Consider the following 20,261-nt stretch of genomic DNA (forward strand, 5'->3'; position numbering starts at 1 on the left):
AAAGATTGCTCAGAAGCTGCTGGGAGACCTAGAGGAGATGATTTTAAACTTTCATTGCTTTGTGCTGAACTGCAGAAGGAAAGCCAACTACGAACTTGTGAACTCCAGACTCCTGTCTGGTTCGATATGCCTTCGGCCAGAACAGTCAGCACATGAGGAGAGAAAACCATCTCCATCAATACAACTGGCCATGAGAAGTCCTGCTTCACAGTCGTCCTTTCCTGCCTGGCCGATGATACAAAGTGGAAGCCCACGATCATTTTCAAGCAAAAGACCAAGCCTAAAGAAACGTTTCTGCCAGGTGTAGTTGTACATCATCCCTAGGGCTGGATGGATGCAGACGGCATGAAGCTGTGGATTCAGAAAGTCTGGAGTTTGTGACCTGGTGGTTTGCTGAGAAGAAGCCTACTTGTCTGAGATGCATTTAGGGCACCAGTGATGATGAGGAAGACTTCGACGGCTTTTAGCAAGCAGGGACTGTGCTTGCTTACAAAACGGTTCCTTTAGGAGCCACCAAAATAAAACAAAAGTCAATGACCAACTGTAAAATTGTTTTAATTGTTTTTTTTAATGTTTTGCATGCAGGCGAATGCAAAATTTTCAAGCAATTGAAAGCCCAGGTAAGCAAGCCACCTGTAGCTTTAGTTTTATTTCAGTTACCAGTACTTGACCGATTTCGAGGATTGGCTACCAAGTTCCCCAACTTTGTTTATCGACTCGTTTTGGAAGAGTCTTGAGCTTCTTTGGTGTTTTGCCTGTCTTGTAAAGCCACTTCTTATCTCTTCACACTTAAAAAGGATCGTTTGAAATCATCATGTTTGATTTTGTGAGCATTTCATAAAAATTATCGTCAAAAAGCCCGCATACACACATGTTGCTAAACTGGATAAAACACTTTTTTACGTGCCATAATAAGCTTACTAAAACTTAATGTTGAAAGTTCCTGTGATTTGTTCACATATCCGTAGTAGCTGAAAGAAAATTCTAAGAAATACAAAATAAGTTTTCCAGAAATTCTTACCTGGAAATTAGGAAAATCTAGTTTTTTGCCTCAAAAATGGGGGGCGACTTATACACAGGATCAACTAATACATGGGTAAATACGGTAAGCGTTTTGTCCAGCTTGTGAAAACGTTTGCATCGTTCGTTTGGTTCCTTTCGTTTCCATCGTTTGGATTGTTTGCAATGTTTCTATTGTACGTTTTGTTTTTATCGTACGTTTCTATTATTCATTTGATTTCTATTTTGAGTATCGTTTAGAACCTGGGTTTTGAACTATCTTTGGCATTGTTGTTCTTGCGTCTGTTACTTGGTGACTTGCCACTGGCACATGAATCTTGACTTCAGCTTCAATTGATGCACAGTTCAGGCACAGGCAGGCACAGTTTAGGCACAACGAATGCAAATTTTACATAACAATTTATGAATCTACCGACGTGAAGATCATTTAAAATGTTCATCAACATTGTTCAAGGATGGGTTTAGAGTTATTTCACTGAAAGCATTAGCAAGCATGCTTTCCCAATGCATTGAAAAAATGTGCAAAATGTTTGAAGTAAATTGCTTGTAAACGGTACTTAGAAGACTGTTGGAGTATCATTTTTGTTCCTAAGCTGGACCAGAACCACGCTGCTCTTCCTAAATTTATTGTGTGACCAGCCAGTGCTATGAGAGGTTTCAACTCAGAGAACTTGGGATCAGCTGAAAGTTTTATGGCTTTCAGCGGCAGCATTAAGTTACTCATGTCATGTCAATTTCTGTTACATTAAGGCATGTTTAACATGACAACTTGTTTTAAACTACAAACGAAACTTCCTGTGCCTTCATGAAAACCCTAGACGGATCTCAGACGAAACGATCGTGTTGACTCTTTTTGTTGACTTTTGATAAGATACAATTACAGTCTGGCCAATCAGAATCATTGGTTCCCACAGCTAGTAAAATTTCAGATTGAATGAAGCAGAAAGGTTTACCATTGATTTATCCATTTTTTTTATTTAACAGCTTTATCAGTTGATATCTTAATTTTTGTGGCATTATTTATAGGAAATCAAGCAATCGATCTTAACTTCAGCGGAAGATAAGCTCTTTCAGTTTTGACGTGTATTTTCTCATCTAAACAAAACAACCGGTTAGAAGTTTTTTTCAACATTTCAAAACATTACAAAATTGGTTGCAAGAAACAGATGATCATTTTGTTTACAAAGCCAGTTTTTTGCATGAAGGGTCCCTGGAAATCCCTCATGATGTCAACCGATCACGTAGGTCTTTGAAGAAATAAACTTGAGGTGCGCAATTAAACGTTTGAAACGAAAGGAACGATAGAAGGAAAGCGAACGATAGAAACGATAGAAATGGAACATTTGACGCATTTAACACCAGGAAACCAAACAAATGTTAAACATGTTGTAAACATTGCAAACTCTGCACCGTTTGGGATTGAAAATGTAATGCCGCTTACAAGAATTTCAGTGAGTCGTGTAAATTTTTCTCCTTGTTACTCACTAACCTGGCAAAAAAGAGGAGATTCAAACAACAACACCACAAGCTGATATAACAGAGAATCTATGACTACGATTGTTTTCATTCACATTCAGTCCATAAAAAAAATATTTGAGTAAAAGTTGGACATTTGTCAATGATTGGTGACTGTACACCAACACCATGCGCATGGCCATATACTTCATATTTAATAAACATATCTGACATATGAAAAAGTTTGCATGCATTACAGGGCCTAATATTAAGTGTGACTGATATTATGGATCAATCACTGTCGGTCATGGCCAGTTTTGCATGACGTACCACGAGCCTTTGGCAGAAGAGGCTTCTTGTCATTACTGTAACACATAACTGTTACTGGTTCCGATGTTTAACCAAACGGTGCAAATAAAATAGATGGGGTACATTCGGCATAGCACAATATTTTCTTGAATCAGGATAGCCATACAAATGTTTGTTCAGCTGCCATTGTATTTCCTTCTGGAAGTTCCTCTTTCAGTGTGGCTGGGCTGTACTTTTCCTGGCACATTTTGTCCTTGTGGTTGCGAATATGCAGACTATTAATAATCTTTTTTATTGACAGCCACGCTTTGTCCCAAGGAGATGGCCATGGCAGAGAATTCCTCGCTGCTTTCAAGCCATCTAAATGGCACATGTTGTCGTAGGTCAAAAACACTTTGCCCCAGTTGAGTGGATTTATCCCCTTCAAAATGGTAAACAGCCATGACAGAATGATGATAAACACCTGAGATGGGCTTTCTGACCTATTGTATCATAGATTAATTAATTATTTATAGGTGAGTTCAGAGATTTTACAATATTTATGGACATATGATACATGTACATATATTAATAGGGTTACCATTAGGCTGACTATAGAACATTTCTTATAAGTGGCCTACTGTACATGTATATTCTTAAATGGTTTCATCAGTTGAATAATTGAACTTCTGACCGAATATTCCAAAACAAGCATCTGGAATAAAATAAAATTCTGATCTTCACCATCTTGAGTCAGTTTCTCTGGCACTTTCCTGTTAAAAAGAAAGAAGTAATTCAGGATAATTCGATTTATGTCGCATTATAGGAGGAAAAGCAAATATGCGTAAGCAAGTTTGAACAGAGACAGGATCGTAAGATTGAGAATTCACCTGGTTAGGTCGACAAATAGTTCATCAGCAGTTTAATGGCGACTGGTTGTGTCTTTTTGTGCTCTGAAATTCTTGCTATTCTTCTGCTGTTTTGCTGCTACAAAACAGCAAACACGAGACTCCCAGCAAAAGTAAGTAAGGCATTTCCAAGTCGTCCTACATTTAATGTGGCTGAACTGCAAAATGATATCAATACGGCCATGATTATGCCAATGCTTACCAGCCGCCATCTTGGATCTACACGTGGTCTAAGAGTAAAGCACTTCCTTTCTTCAAGAGTCAATTATTACACAAACGCAATTACCAGTTTCCAGATTGCCCGACTCTTAATTTCTGAGGATATTTGTCCAAATCCAGGGCCTAATCCAATAACAAATTGCTCAATCTGTACACGAACCATAGGTCGAAACCACTGAGCAATAAGCTGTGACTCGTGCACTTTGTGGTGCCACATCAACTGTGGAAATGTGAATCCCGCCAATATAAATGGATGAAACTGGCCAATGATATTTATTGGACTTGTCCTCGCTGCCTTTTATCTGCATTACCTTTTGCTGTTAGTAATATTGAGCTCGTCAACAACCTCTCCATAGCGAACTCCACGCAGACCACTGAAACCATGGGCCAACTACTTCACTCTGCAAACACCTGCTCTCCAAAGCCTGCCTATGGATCAGGAAAGTTTTGATGCTTACTTGCTAATGCTAGATCACTAAGAAACAAATTGCTGGATTTTCAAGCTGCAGTTTATGGTGCAGACTTTGATATCATCGCCGTAACTGAAACATGGTTAAATTTGTGTATCTTAGACCATGAAATCCTTCCCTCAGGATACCAGTTGCACAGGAAAGATCGCCAGGATCGTCGAGGTAGAGGAATTCTGTTTGCATCACGAAGTGATCACGTGGTAATCAGAAGAAACGATCTGGAGACTGACTGTGAGCTAATGTGGAATGAACTACAAACTGCCTCTGGTCTTAAGATTTTGTTTGGTACCTTTTACCGTCCCCCAAATACTGGTAAAGACTACCTACTTCTCCTTCAAGAATCCTGCTCCCGTATAAACTACTTCAATTTCAACAAGATTTGCCTTGTTGGAGATTTCAATCTACCCAACTTTGACTGGATAAATCAGATTCCTCTCTCTTCTGATCAACTATACCTAAAGACCTATGAAATCACGAATGACCTATTCCTCACTCAAGTAAACACATTTGCTACCCGTGATAAAAACATTCTGGACCTGGTTCTAACTTCCATGCCTGACTTAGTTACTGATCTGTCCATGAGTGAAGGGTTTCTTACATTCTGACCACCTCAGCATATCCTTCAATATCTCTACCAAACCAACATGTACCAGAGCTATGGCAAAAGAAATCCTAAATTTCAAAAAAGCAGATATGGATGAACTAAAGAAAACCCTGTTCTACATACTGTGGCATGTTGCTATGTTAGATGATGACATAAACATGAATGTAATCAAGTGGGAGGACCTTTTCTGGGCAGCAGTAAATGAATTTGTTCTTCGCAAAAGGGTCAGGGACAAGCAGACACCCCCCTGGATTGACCCTGAAGTAAAGGCACTGTGCAGAAAGAAGGACAAGGCCAGTTGAACAGCTTTGACAACCAAAAACCAAGACCATATAGACAATTTTAAATCTCTGAGAAGAAATGTAAAGAAACTGATCCACAAAAATTACACTGACTACCTTCACAACCTCGCTGATTCAGTGGAAAAAGAACCAAAAAAGTTTTGGAGCTTTTACAGCATTAAAACAAAATCCAGAAAACTCCCACTGGCTATCAAGAGAAACAAAGATGACATAAACCCAGTCACTGCATCTTAAAGAAGAGCAAATCTCTTTAATGATTACTTCCACTCAGTTTACAGACACACCAGTGCTGAGCCCCCACCACCAGGATCCCATCCTGTTGTACCTATTCACAAACTTTCAAGTGTGGCTGTATCTGCTTCTGAAGTAAAATCCATCCTCAACAATCTGGATGCATCATAAAGCCCCCGACCAGATGGATTAACTGCAAGGCTACTTAAGAGCATAAATCCGAAAATTTCGAGAATCGGCCGACAGAAGCAAAATGACGAATTTTTTCTTATTTGACCAAAAGAACCCTTTTGGTGAACTATTTTCAGAGATGATATCAAAAGGTTCGATTTCCTTTTCCTTTCTTCAAAATTTGCAAAAGTTGAAAATTCGGCCACAGGGTCTTCAGCAGCAGGCCTGAGGCTTGAAATTTGGCACATGTTTGACATGCTCATATGGACGTACCAAACATTGTCTTAACATGTCCTTTACACAGCATGTGGGGCATCTCTTAAACTTAACTGGGGACTAAATTTTGTTTAAAAATGTTTCCTTTTACAAAATAGTTGAACTTCGGAAACTGAACCATTTACGGACCTAAAGTCATAAGGCCAATATTAGCAAACTTTGAACTTGTCAAATGCTCTCTGTTATATTACAGTCAAGTAAAAAAAATATAACCAAATCAAAGCAGGTTCTTTATTCTACTCGCCTGGAAAAAATTACAAGTGGCCCGTAAAAACTGTTCCGTTGAAAGAATTTTCTGTGAGGTCACTTTAACGCATATCTCCCTTAATGAATTAATTGTTAATTTTTGCGCAATTGTTATTCTTTCCGACCTTTATTTATTTTGTACATTTCCACTAAATCTTTCAAGGTAAAGAATTGAAATAACTTCAAGATAAGAAGTTCAAACACGTTTTTACAACTCAGCTTATCAATGGACCAATCTGTTTGTTTTTTCAATAGCACTAGTCCTTTATCAGGAGTCACACAAACTATTTCACACAGTAGGGAGCTTGACTCTGGCTTCGATGGATCCTTTTTGACATGGATCTTATGCAATATAACTAATACTTTTGCTACAACGAGTACAGATAGCCAATCAAGCAATGGAAATACAAAATCCGTGAACTGTGAAAGGGATTTTTTTAAACACAGACAACGATCATAATTTAATCGAACAAGGAACGTCGCGTTTAACTTTACAGTATCACTACCATTAGTAAACACTTGCCTGCCTTGTTGTAGTATTTCTAAAGGGCAAAATTTCCATTTACCAAAAAGTTTGACATAGTATATTCCAGAATTGGTGTATATTAGTAAGATGTTATTTATGTTTCTTACTTTATGATTAAATATTTCACTGAGCTTCGGAAATTAAAATAGTAGACATTATTAAGTTAAACAAAAATCCTTGAAAACGTTAATTAAGAGATTCATTCTTAGCTTTGGAATTCTCAATACGTTATTCATCACATTGCTACTTTTTTCATGAAGTTTACCTTGATAAAGATACTACTTTTAGGCCAGTGAAAATACATATTCCCCAATCACACCCCTAAATTGTGTTGCGTGATAATGTAATCAGCAATAACTTGCCTGAGATACGGATCGATTTAACTAGCTACTGAACGTGAGTGGTTCAGGTAAAAGTTATTTGCATCAAACACTTCACTTCACAGCGAGCGCTTTCTGACCAGCTATTTATATTCTATCATGGCATGCGCATGTGGCTATTCATCGCTAGTGGGTGGAGAGTGCGGTTCGAGTAAAGAGAGACCCGCGGATATAAAATGCGTTACCATACGAGAGGGTACAAAGGAATTGTATAAACATCTTGCATTCCACAAAATCAGCGATGATTCCACTGTTGACTCCGAGTGGAAGCTGCTTCTTGCAAGGGCAGGTAACGTGCAATGGTCAATTTACTGTAATCCTAAGATGCCATTTTAACCTGTTTTTTCCAACGTAGCATCACTTTTTTCTGACGAAGGTTGGGCCTTCATCATGGGAATGTTTCGAGGCAAAGTTCGATATCGGGCATGGAACAGGGAGAAAAGAAGTCCCGAGTTTGTTGCCAGGGAAATGAGACACGCCAAAGATGCTGGCGGGGAAAAACTGTTTTCAAGCTCTGAATTTCTTTCCGCCTAGCAGATTTCCTCGTAATTTTCCCGCCTTCCTGCAAAAGGGCGCTCTCAACTAGTTTCCGAAATAGATCTTTGTGCAGTAGAGGAAGAATATAACTTTGCCTCAGCAAGGGAAGCAGTCCTTTTTACCCTAGATTTGCTGCATCCAATAACATATGACCAGTTTAATATTTACAGGTTAGTTCGGCATAGAAAGCTTAGTAAGCTGAAAGTTGGCATGCTGTAAATGATTGTTGATGCTTTAAATCTGGAATCACTAGTACCACTTGTCAGGAGAAAAGCTCCTAACCTCACTACTCTTGAGGAAGCTGTAAAAAATGATCATGCACTGGTGGTGTTTAATATTACTGATATCATTAACTCTCTTAAAATGTTAAGAGGACTGTTCTTTGAGATGCCAATTTTAATGTTTTTTCAACCCTCCCTTTAACCTGCAGACCGCCGCTTTGCGCTGTAGTTGTTTTTCATGAGCATAGGGCATCGGTACTGAGAAAATAGCGTGCTGTGTTACAAGGCACTCTTGCTTTGGGTGACCTCAAAAATCTGCCAGGAGAAAAGACGAAGGAAAGAAGATAGGTAGTGATGGTTTACTGCCTCTCAATTCCAAATTTTTCTTTTATTGGTCTCCTGTCGTTGATGAGTATACATGCGTGACTATTGTCACGCAACAACCCTGAAATGGCAAAACTGTTTGACGGTTCACAATGCAGGTTGACCTTTTTGCATAATGCAGAACTTTACTTAGCAAGCTAAACTGTCATCAAGTGAGAATTTTCACTCGTGTAGGTTTTAAATTTACAATAGGCCCATCAATTTCAGTGGAAAAGTAGCAGTAGGAACAGAAGTGTTAAACACTAAAATCAAATCAGAGGTGAATGCGTCAAGTTTAAAAGTACGCCAGTCAAACAAAGTAGTAAATATTTATCTTGTTTAAGTTTGGTTGCCACGTAAACGTTACTGCATGACTGTAAATAAAGGAGATTTATTTACCCCACCGGGGAATAAATGGTTTTATGCATCTGGTTAATGCCAGTCTCCCAGCAAAGGGTTGGGGGGACATCTGGGTCCTTGGGAAACCTATATTTAAGCAGACGAGGCCAGGCTACTGTCCTCTTTTCCCAAACACTCATGCTTTACACACAGTTCGTAATTTTTTGCAAGTAGAGCAGGATTTGTGCAGGATTTGTCTGCTTGACTTCTGGAAAAGAGAGCCCCTAATTCGGAGAGCAGACGCCAAAACAAGTTAAGTATAAACATTGTTCTTTACTGAGACGAACTCTTGTCCGTGCAGTAAAACTTGCGGTGTGACTCGATGGCTCACATGCCATGTGCTTTGTTAGTGGGCCATTCCTTCGTGTGAAGAATGACCGAATTCATTGAACGTAACCAAGAAGAGGGTCGCTATTCGCACACATTTGGTCTAGAAGGTACGTGTACCGTCAAAACAATTGGAATCGGGGAAAGAACAGTGGACAAACTGATAAAGCATGACTTACAAGACATTCGTGTCACCGCCCCCAATGTTGTGATTTTTGACATTGGCTCAAACGATTTATGCGACGAGCAATCGGACCCTAACACGGTCGCGTTGTCAATTATCGCGCTTGTGGAGATTCTGATAAAGGATGTGAAGCTTTGATGTTTAATTTTGTGCCAAGTTTTACCCCGGAAAAAACAACCATTTACAGAATACAATGAAAGGGTTTGGCAATTAAATGGTTTACTAAAGGAAGCTGTCAAAAGCATTCATGCGACGAAGTTCTGGATTCACCGTGGCTTATGTAATCCGTCGCAAAACATTTTTACCCGGGATGGGATTCATTTGAAAGCTGCAGGTCAGCAGGCGCTGTATAGAAGTTACCGAGGATCGATTGTATTTGCCCTGAACTGAAAGAGAGATGGGCATGAACTTATAGCTCAGTTATTAGGGCTCGTATTTCACAGCAGATCTCAGCTATCTGGAATGTTTTTTCGCTGCTGTTTTTCAATCCTTGTTAATTCGGGGCAAACCAAGCTAGATTAGGGGTATACGTTTAAGATACTCTTGCCTTCTGTTCTAAATGAAATGTAATTAATAATTTTGAGATTATTATGGCCATGGCCTTGGTACTGTGTGTGTGTACAAGATTATGTCTCGTATCGTTAATGTCATAGTTAGTTAGGGTAAAGTGTACCCCCCTCCCATATTTTTATCTCCCGTGGTACTGTGTACCATGAGACTGTGTCCCAGAATATCTCCCGTGGTACTGTGTAGTGTGAGACTGTGTCTCAGAATATCTCCCATGGTACTGTGTACCGTGAGACTGTGTCTCAGAATATCTCCCGTGGTACGGTGTACAGTGAGACTGTCTCAGTATGATATTGTTTATGCTGGGGTACTGTGTTACCCCCTCCCCCTCCCCCTCCCCGTTATCTCCCGGGGTATTGGGTACCATGAGACTGTGTCTCAGAGTGTTATCATTTATGCTGGGGTCCCGGGTTACCCCCTTTATCTCCCTTGGTACTGTGTATCATGAGACAGTGTCTTAGAATATTATTGTTATGTTCCTCAATTTCAATAGTGCATGGGGGATTAAGTGGGTGCTATGTTCCCAATTAAATGGGTGTACCTGACACCCCCTTTTGCAGGTACAAGGGTGCGGTTTCTGGCATGATAAATTTTTGGCAGGGGCTGCTTGCTTCAAGCCAATTATGCAATTACAGGGCCGCTGAGAGAATGAAAACTCAAGGGAGACTCTGGAAAGTCTAATACACATACATGGTAATATCACCAGGGTCTGAACATGCCTTGGGGTGACTAGATATTGGAACATGATGGTACTATATAAAATTTTTTAACATCTGTTAACAGTATGCCTCCAAAAAGGAAAGCTTCTAGCTATGCAACCAGAGTGGCCAGCAGGAGACGTGTGGCAGAAAATAATCCTCACCCGAGCCATTTAACTGTTCACCCAGCTGCTGGAGAGGTTCAACAACAGAGAAGGGGTACGAATCAACCCCCAGCACAAGAAGGGCAAAGTGTAAACACTGGCTGGTTAGAACACCTGGGAAAAAACATCGCAGCTGCCGTGCAAGAGTTTGCAGGATGCCAGAATCAAGGTGACAAACCCCCAAGCACCAAGCCAGCCAGAAATAGAGTTTGTCCTGGACGCACTGCAAGCAAGCAACACTGACAGCCCTCAACAAGATGGAGTCGCAAGGACCCAAATGCCAGTGGAAGAAGTGATACAACAAGTGACGTCCAACCTGGTGGAGGGACCCTGGACCCAGACTCCCATACGTAAGAACTCGTTCGTATCTGTGGCTGTACCGTTGACACACAGAGTGTCAGAAAAAGTTAAAAAGCAGATTTGGGGGAATGAGTATGTAGATTTTGCTGTTATCTTTAACAATAGCTCTAACAGTGAAGACCACTACACTTTCAAGGTACAAAATGGACAGGGAGGGGGACAACCTACCCTTTCCTTGGTGCCGAGTGTTAAAAAGCAGCCAGTCCACACCATTGAACAATGGACTACTGCCTTCCAGGCATTTGTAGCGGTGTATTGTGACCGTTTCCCTTCCAAAACGGCCCAATTGATGAAATATGGTGCCACAGTCAGAGACCTGGCTCAGCGGGGTGCGCATTGGAAATTTTATGATGAAAATTTTCGCATGTTACACCAAGGTGAACTTATTCCATGGGACCAAATTCATAGTGAGCTGTGGCTAAGGGCCAGTGTCCCCAAAGTCAAACAGCCTCTCCCGGTCAAGTCAACAACGAAACAAAGTGGATCGTTTTTTCAAAGGGGGTTTTGCTGGACTTTCCTCAGGGGGGCAACTGCACAGGGTGTGAATTCAAACACCAGTGCCCTAAATGCGGCCTTAATCACCCCCTTTCCTGCTGCCAGCAAAACCAGAAACGGGCGGGACAGCGGCCAATTTCAAAACCAGGGTTGCCAGGCAACAGCTCCACCCACTCCGCTACCCACACCAGTCAAGGTTAACAGACTAGCCTTTTATCTTCCCGGTTATGGCGACCAATTGCGAAAACATTTGATTGATGGTTTTACTTGTGGATTTAGATTACATTTTCAGGGCCCCATTAAGGCTTCAGGTGCTCAAAATTTGATTTCTGCAATACAACACCCAGAAGTGGTGGACAGCAAGTTAACTAAGGAAAGGCAAAGTGGCCGTATACAAGGGCCCTTTAGTTATCCACCTTTCAGTAATTTACGAGTATCACCTCTGGGGGTAATACCAAAAAAAGGCCCCCGGAGAATTTAGAATGATCCATCATTTATCCTTTCCTTATGGCGATTCAATTAACACATTCATTCCATCAGAATTTTCAACGGTTAAATATGCGACAGTAGATGATGCCATCAACTTCATAAAATTTTTAGGACAGGGCTGCGTGTTAGCCAAGACTGATGTGCGCAGTGCGTTTAGAATAATACCAGTACACCCTTCTGACTACTCCTTATTAGGTTTACATTGGAGGGGGCAATGGTATTATGATCGTTGTCTCCCCATGGGCTGTTCTAGCTCATGTGAAACTTTTGAAGGTTTAAGCACAGCAATGGAGTGGATAGCTTGCAATAAGCTCGATATTCCACACATTTTGCACATCTTAGACGATTTCCTTATAATTGGAGAGTCAACCTCAGATTGCCAGGTTAAACTTCAAAGGTTTTTACATTTTTGTGAAGATGTAGGAGTTCCCATGGCTTCAGAAAAAACAGAGGGTCCTTCCCCAGTACTCACATTTGCGGGCATTGAATTGGATTGCCTTCAGTATGAAGCCAGGCTTCCTCAAGAAAAGGTAGACAAATGCATTGAAGGTATAAAAAACGCTCAGGCTCGCAATAACATCACCCTTCGGAATCTGCAATCCCTGATTGGCTTGTTGAATTTCGCATGTTCAGTGATTGTTCCCGGTAGAGTATTTCTACGTTGAATGATCAACTTGACAATTGGGAAAAATAACCCCCATCATTACATTCGGCTTACAAAAGAGATACAGCAGGATTTGCACATATGGGAAATATTTTTCCAATCCTTTAATGGCAGATCTTTTTTCTTAGAGGAAGCTTGGGCAACTTCATGTCAGCTACGATTTTATACTGATGCAGCCAAATCTCAAGGTTATGGCATAGTCTTTGGGTGCCACTGGGCATATGGGGAATGGCCAAACAATTGGAAAGCCAACCGTGATATTTCTTTTTTCGAGTTTTTCCCAATAGTTGTCGGTTTAAGCATGTGGTGTCACACTCTAAGGAACAAGAGGGTTTTATTTATGACAGACAATGAAAGTGTTGTTCATGTTATTAATAAGCAGACATCAAGGGACACATACTTGCTATCCTTGATTAGAAAGATGGTGTTGATATGTTTGTGGAATAACATCTTATTCAGGCCAAAACACATACCAGGCATTAAGAACGGCCTAGCTGATAGTTTGTCTCGGTTGCAGGTCAGCAAATTCAAGAGCATGTCTCAAGGGATGGATCGGGTCCCAACCCCCCTACCCAGATATCTGAGGCCGGAGATTTGGGAGATACCCTAAGATGCTTGCTTGAAGCTAGCCTCAATAACGCTTCGTTGTATACGTATAGACAGCCTTGGGAAATTTTACTTCAGTTTAAAAGAGAGAGATTACCAGCAACAACTCCTATTTTTCCTCTTTCAAGTGACACATTGGCACTTTTTCTAGCTTATTTGGCAGAGAAAAAATATGCCGGGTCAACGGTAATGACCTATGTGTTGGCTGCGAGTTATCCTCATTGGTTAGCAGGTTGGCCAGATCCCACAAAAAATGAAATGGTGAAACTAGCTCTGCGTGGATATAGCAAGCTATATCCTTCACAAGACACTAGGCTCCCAATTACATTGCCAATATTGGAACGCATTATAACAGCATGTAATCAATTCTCTTTGGTGTGTTACCAACGAAAACTGTTACAGGCAATGTTCTCCCTTGCATTTTGCAGGAGAAATTACTGGGGGCCCTGGTCATGCATATGCGTCCAGGGCTTTGGCGGGTACTCCCCCACCTTTGCTGGGAATGATTTTGATTGTTTAATGTTTCTCAGAGTAAAAGTTTATTGTTATAAAAATAAACGGCCACCTCGGTGGCCAAAAAATGGCAAATGATGTTTTTGTCAGTTCTTCCCAGGAAACCATGCGCAGCCTCTGCATTGTATGGTAAAGGAGTTACAAATAGATGCAATAACATAGAGCATAAAGTTATTTTCGGAAGGCGAAACGTAAGCGAGACATCAGTAAACATCTACACAAACCGAGTGTTTACATTCCAGTAGAGGTCCATGCGCTGTTAAAGTAATTCCCTTTTGCCTACAGTTTAATAAGGGAAAACTGGAAACGACACAAGTACATCCCATAGGCAAATTCTGCTGAGGTGTGAGTAGATTAGATCACACTAGCTGATTATATGATCAACATGATTGGGAATATGATCAAGGACAAACAATTTGTAAAGTAAACAACACTGAGCGAAACAGTAACCGTTGTTTCCCATAAAATGATTAATAGTAAGCCTTTAAAGGCAGAATATAGATGAAAATCTGACTAACACCCTCAGAAACCTTTCAGTTTCTTCCCAAATTTAATTTTATTTTAATTCCGTTAATCATACCAACTGAGAGATTTATTTCAGTGAGTGAACTCTAATACGATGCACTACAGCAGCCTTACAGAAAAATTCTCTGAATGGACACTGTTTTTACGGGCCACCACTGTTATTTTCTAGACGGAAAGAAGAAAACCCTTTAGTCATACTGCATAAAATCCATGAAAACAAGGATCAATCTAGCCATAGTTACGCTTTTTTTTTCAATCAGCTGGTCACGTTCCCTACCGCGTGAAACGGTTTGTGACTCACGTGTGACTACCAGTGCTTTGAAAAAACATTTAACAAATTGGTCTATTGATAAGCTGAGTTGTAAAAACTTGTTTGAGCTTCTTATACTGGAATTATTTCAATTCTTTTCCTTGAAAGATTTAGTGGAAATGTACAAAATAAAAAAAGGTCGGAAACAATAACAATTGCGCAAAAATTAACAATTGAATAATTAAGGAAGATATGCGTCAAAGTGACCTCACGGAAAATTCTTTCAACAGAACAGTTGTTACGGGCCACTTGTAATTTTTTCCAGGCGAGTAGAATAAAGAACCTGCTTTGATTTGGTTATATTTTTTTACTTGACTGTAATATAACAGACAGCATTTGACAAGTTCAAAGTTTGCTAATAACGGCCTTATCACTTTATGTCCATAAATGGTTCAGCTTCCGAAGTTTAACTATTTTGTAAAAGGAAACATTTTTAAACAAAATTTAGTCCCCAGTAAAGTTTAAGAGATGCCCCACACGCTGTGTAAAGGACATGTTAAGACAATGTTTGGTACGTCCATACGAGCATGTCAAACATGTGCCAAATTTCAAGCCTCATGCCTGCCGCTGAAGGCCCTGTGGCCGAATTTTCAACTTTTGCAAATTTTGAAGAAAGGAAAAGGAAATCGAACCTTTTGATATCATTTCTGAAAATAGTTCACCAAAAGGGTTCTTTTGGTCAAATAAGAAAAAATTCGTCATGTCGCTTCTGTCGGCCGATTCTTGATATTTGCGGATTTACGCTTTTAACAAGGTTGCACCTGAAATAAGTGACTCAGTTACATCAATTTTCAACAAGTCATTAACAAGTGGTGTTTTCCCAGAGAAATGGAAGGACTCAAATCTTACCCGTTTTCAAGTCTGGTCAAAAAGATGTAATTACCAATTATAGAGGTATCTCACTCCTGTCCATCATGTCAAAAGTACTTGAAAGATGTGTCCATACCCGCATATATAATCATGTTGTGGATCTTCTACACCCCGATTAACATGCTTTCAGAAAACAAAAATCTTGTGTCACCCAACTAGTTCAATATGTACTTTCATTAGCAAAAACACTTGATTCAGGTGGTCAAACAGATGTTATATACCTGGACATGGCAAAAGCTTTTGATCGGGTCCCACATGAGAAACTTGTGTATAAACTCGAAATGTTTGGCTTATGAAATCCCTTATTAGCTTGGATCAAGGACTACCTCACAAATAGATGCCATAGAGTCATCATTGAAGGCACTGCATCTGACTGGAAACCTGTCACTTCAGGTGTTTTTCAGGGATCCATCATTGGCTCCATTCTGTTTCTCTTGTATGAAAATGACATTATGGAAAACCTCTCTGTTGGCACAAGTTTTCCTCTCTATGCAGATGATGCAAAATGTGCCAGAGTGATAAATGACTTCAATGACTGTTATACCCTCCAAAACGATCTGACAGCTATATATGACTGGAGTAAACTGTGGGAAATGAATTTTAATCTACAGAAATGTAAACAACTCTGCATAACAAGAAAGAAAAATCTATTCACAATATCTATCATCTTGGCATGGAAAGTTTACTTATATGACTGACAAGGAGAAGGATTTGGGCATAATACTACATAATAAAATGGCCTGGCATGATCAAATCATTACAAAAGTAAGCTCTGCAAATAAGATCCTGCGGCTAATTAAACGTACATGTGGAAATCGGACACAGACTGCTGTGATACGCAAGCTTTACATCCATCTTCTGAGACCTCATCTTGAATATGCCTGCGAGATCTGGTCCCCTCACCAAGCCTTTTTACAGGATATGATTGAAAGCGCTCAGAGACGAGCCACGCGACTCATGATCAAAGGAAAATCGTACATGGAACGTTTAAAATCTCTCCATTTTCTTACCCTTATGTCTAGAAGGACTCTACTTGACTTGATCTTTTTTACAAGTGTTTAAATGGTCTTTTAAATATTAACCTGTCCATGTTTATTAATTCCAGAGACACTGCAGCATGCAATCTGAGAAATGCTGACCTGTCATTTAAAATTCAATATTCAAGAACAAATATTCTGAAGTACTCTTATTTCCATAGAACAGTCAAAGCCTGGAACTTTTACCTTTGTATGTCAGAAAGTCTGAGTCTCTTTCTGAATTCAAACAACTTTGCAAGATGTATTTTTATCAGTTAGATGCTAAATTAACTTAATCTTTCTTCTATTATTATTATTGTGAAGGTGAATTAATCAACATGACATGAGCGTGGGACAAAGAAAAATTCCGAGTCCCTGACAGGAATCAAACCCATGACCTCCCAAACACCAGGCGGGCGCTCTATCCACTGAGCTACGAGAACTCGTGGGGAGCGAGGTCATTTAACTGAGTTCATATATGACAGGTGTCCTGCATACTGCTAAGATCAACGCTATTGAAGTCATCGTGAGTAGTGATAAATTAATAAAGACGGTGAATTTTAAGCTCGATAATGAAATGTGAAGGTAAATTAATCAACATGACATGAGCATGGAACAAAGAAAAATTCTGAGTCCCTGACAGGAATCGAACCCATGACCTCCCGAACACCGAGCAGGCGCTCTATCCACTGAGCTACGAGAACTCATGGAGAGCGAGGTCATTTAACTGAGTTCATATATGACAGGTGTCCTGCATACTGCTAGGATCAATGCTATCGAAGTCATCGTGAGTAGTGATAAATTAATAAAGATGGTGAATTTTAAGCTCGGTAATGAAATGCGAAGGTGAATTTACCTGTCATATATGAACTCAGTTAAATGACCTCGCTCTCCATGAGTTCTCATAGCTCAGTGGATAGAGCGCCCGCCCGGTGTTCGGGAGGTCATGGGTTCGATTCCTGTCGGGGACTCAGAATTTTTCTTTGTCCCACGCTTGTGTCATGTTGATTAATTCACCTTCACATTTCATTACTGAGCTTAAAATTCACCATCTTTATTAATTTATCATCATCATCATTATTATTCTTACCGGTTTTATTGTTATTACCATTACATTTACATTTAATTTTTTTTTTCTTTTTCTGTGGTTTGGGTGGCCATTTGTTAGGGAACTTGTTCCTGTTTTTGGCTTTCCCCCTCAGCTTTATATATATGAATATGTATGTATTTCTATCGAGAAAATGATTAAAGTAAAGTAAAGTAAAGTAAAATGTAAAAAAATTTCGAAACTACAATCAGTAGATGTATACAATGATGGGAAAAGTCACATGTTTAAATAGTATTTCATTTTATTCCAGTGACAATTTTGAATATTCAGTTGAACGAAAAAGTGTATTTAACCATTTTTCTACTTACTTAAATAGAGGGCTCCACTTGCCAATTATTCCACTTCCTCTGACAACAAAAATGTGGCCTCTGGACCACTTTTGGAGTCTCTGTTTTCCACTCGTGTCTTTGTTGCAAGAGGTTGGCTGAGGTTCCCTACAGTCCTGCAGAACATTTGTGAACACACTATGCTCCTTTCAACTTTTTCAATTAACCCAGTGTTTCCTGTTAAAAAAAGACAAAACTACCAGCGGTATTTTTCATGATAGCAATACTACAGAAATTATTGTTAACCTAGACACTGACTTTTTTTGGGAAAAAAATGTGCTCTAATGGCATGGACCAACAAGTATTATTGCAGATCCCTTCTGAAATAAGAATACATTAAAAAAAAATGATTCTAACTAATTAAAAAGACATGATAAAGAAGCTCAGAATAGCTCATGCATAATACATATGAAACATTAACCATGCTGACCAACTACACATGTATCACCAATTGTTAACCAACTATGCTTTTATGGCCACTTTTGTGTCCAAACATACATGTATTACAGTTGCATGACTGTGTACAGTCTATAAAGTGGCCAGTTATCAAAGTTCAGCAATTATCATGTATTATAATAATACTGTTAAAACCCCTATTCCCAGGCCACCTCCATCAACTCCATGGCCAGCTTTTGGCTACCAAAAGTTAAAAACTTTGGATTGGAAAAGGCAGTGGCAGATAAGAGTCTTAAATAGAAGTGACCAGCAATAAAAACAATCATTCACATCACGATTGTTTGGAATTAGGTCCAGGTTCACTATGAAATTTACCAACAGTGAAAAATATTCATGGTTCATCAACCTCTATTAAGCGGACAATTAATCCCTAGTAAGGGGCCAGCTCTTATTAGCCCAAGGCTGGCCTCTTAATAGGGTTTTGACTGGCACAAAAGAAACCCAAGAAGAAAAAGTCTCGTAAGGAAAACACTTGTGAGTTAAAAAAAAATTCAAGCTGCATTCAATGGAACGATCTTAACTATCTTAGCCACTTGTTATTTCTGTGATGTCAGTGTGCAGTTTTTATTATTGTAGGGGACGGCAATGAAAGAAAACTTGAACGAAAAGAAAAGCAGAAGAAAAACAAACGTGTTGCCAACAACAAAAGTGACAGCTCAAGTGAGTCTGATGGAGGGCCGCTTCCTTCAGTTGGTCAAGTGGTCGTAGACTCATACTTTACTTGTGATGGGGCATTTTGTAAAGTTCCCTGACCGTTGGCGGGTACCCATTTACACTCCTGGGTAGAGAGAGGCACTGTGAAAGGGGTGACCTGTACCATTTACAAAGTTCTTTATAATTGGCCAAACAAAACAAAAAAATTAACAATAGATTAACAACACAAACAATACCCCTAGCCCAAAGAACAAAAGAGGTGCAGATTAACAAGAACGAATCAAAATAGAGGTTTGAAAGAGGTGCAAGTCAACTGCGGTGAAAGTACAGTGTTTAGCATGCTCTAGAGGGTAACACAGCGCACGACTCACGGATGTGAAGCAACTCATCACAAAGGACAAGGAGAACAAAACGTTGGATTACCATAGACATGGTAAGAACACCACATAATGTAAGTAAAGCAAATTAAAGTAAGCATGCAGTTAGTCGTTTTCTGTAAGATGTCTTATCTAGAGATTATATCTACATTTGTATTTTCTATGACCTCCAAAAGTTCTCCAGTTGACGTAGTACCCCATTACAGTAAAATATTGTCTTTGTTTTGCAAAACGGTATTCTACAATAGCTTAGAATACACTGTCTTAGACACGCCGGTATATTCCAGACTACAATCGCACATCCTTAGGCTAGCCACTTATAAAATCTAAATCTACAACCTTGGTCTCAAATGTTGGAAAAATTCCCCCTTCCCCCCAGTTCAATGTTGGGGTAGAAATTCGTGTCCATCGATTGCGCTGGTATCTCCAACATTGAACGGGGGCATGGGGAAAATTTCCAAGACAATACGTCCACGGTTGTAGTTACTTGAATTCTTCGACTATTCAGCTAAAAATACAGTCCACCAACCATGTTTTCGTACAATTCCAGCATCAAAGCACACGCATGGTTATTGTCAGCACAAATCTGATCAAGTGAGCTGCGCGCGGGCTGAGTGAATATAATAAGAGAAGTAAAAGTTCCATATTTTTTTATAAAAGTCACAAAATAGCAATATTGATCTATCAACTACACTCCGAATTACAATGTCAGAGCTTGTTTTTTGTTTTGTTTTTTTGGGGAAGACACAGCATCAGCCTCATCAAGCGCATTTGTTTAGACATGTATAAATTAGTTTGTTTTAGTAGCTGAACGATAGTCCTATAACATAGTATTTCTAAAGGTTAGAGTGTGTAGGGCAAGGATTCCAGTGATGGTGGGGTTGGGAGGGGAAAAAATTACTTTTGAAGGATTGGCATAAACAACAAGACTGAAGT

At 39.6% G+C, this 20,261-nt stretch overlaps 1 protein-coding gene and 1 pseudogene across 1 annotated transcript; both read left to right on the plus strand.

Moving 5' to 3' along the window:
• The first annotated feature begins 112 nt into the window (after window positions 1-112).
• On the plus strand, window positions 113-10,479 carry LOC145481483 (uncharacterized; annotated as a pseudogene).
• LOC145481482 (uncharacterized) lies at window positions 10,478-13,584 on the plus strand. Its single transcript, XM_081459986.1, has one exon. The coding sequence runs from the start codon at window positions 10,834-10,836 to the stop codon at window positions 11,890-11,892; it is 1,059 nt and encodes a 352-aa protein (XP_081316112.1). The 5' UTR covers window positions 10,478-10,833; the 3' UTR covers window positions 11,893-13,584.
• The last annotated feature ends 6,677 nt before the right edge of the window (window positions 13,585-20,261 follow it).

Source organism: Orbicella franksi, chromosome 3 (genome assembly GCF_964199315.1).
Source record: "Orbicella franksi chromosome 3, jaOrbFran1.1, whole genome shotgun sequence".
Lineage (NCBI taxonomy): Eukaryota > Metazoa > Cnidaria > Anthozoa > Scleractinia > Merulinidae > Orbicella > Orbicella franksi.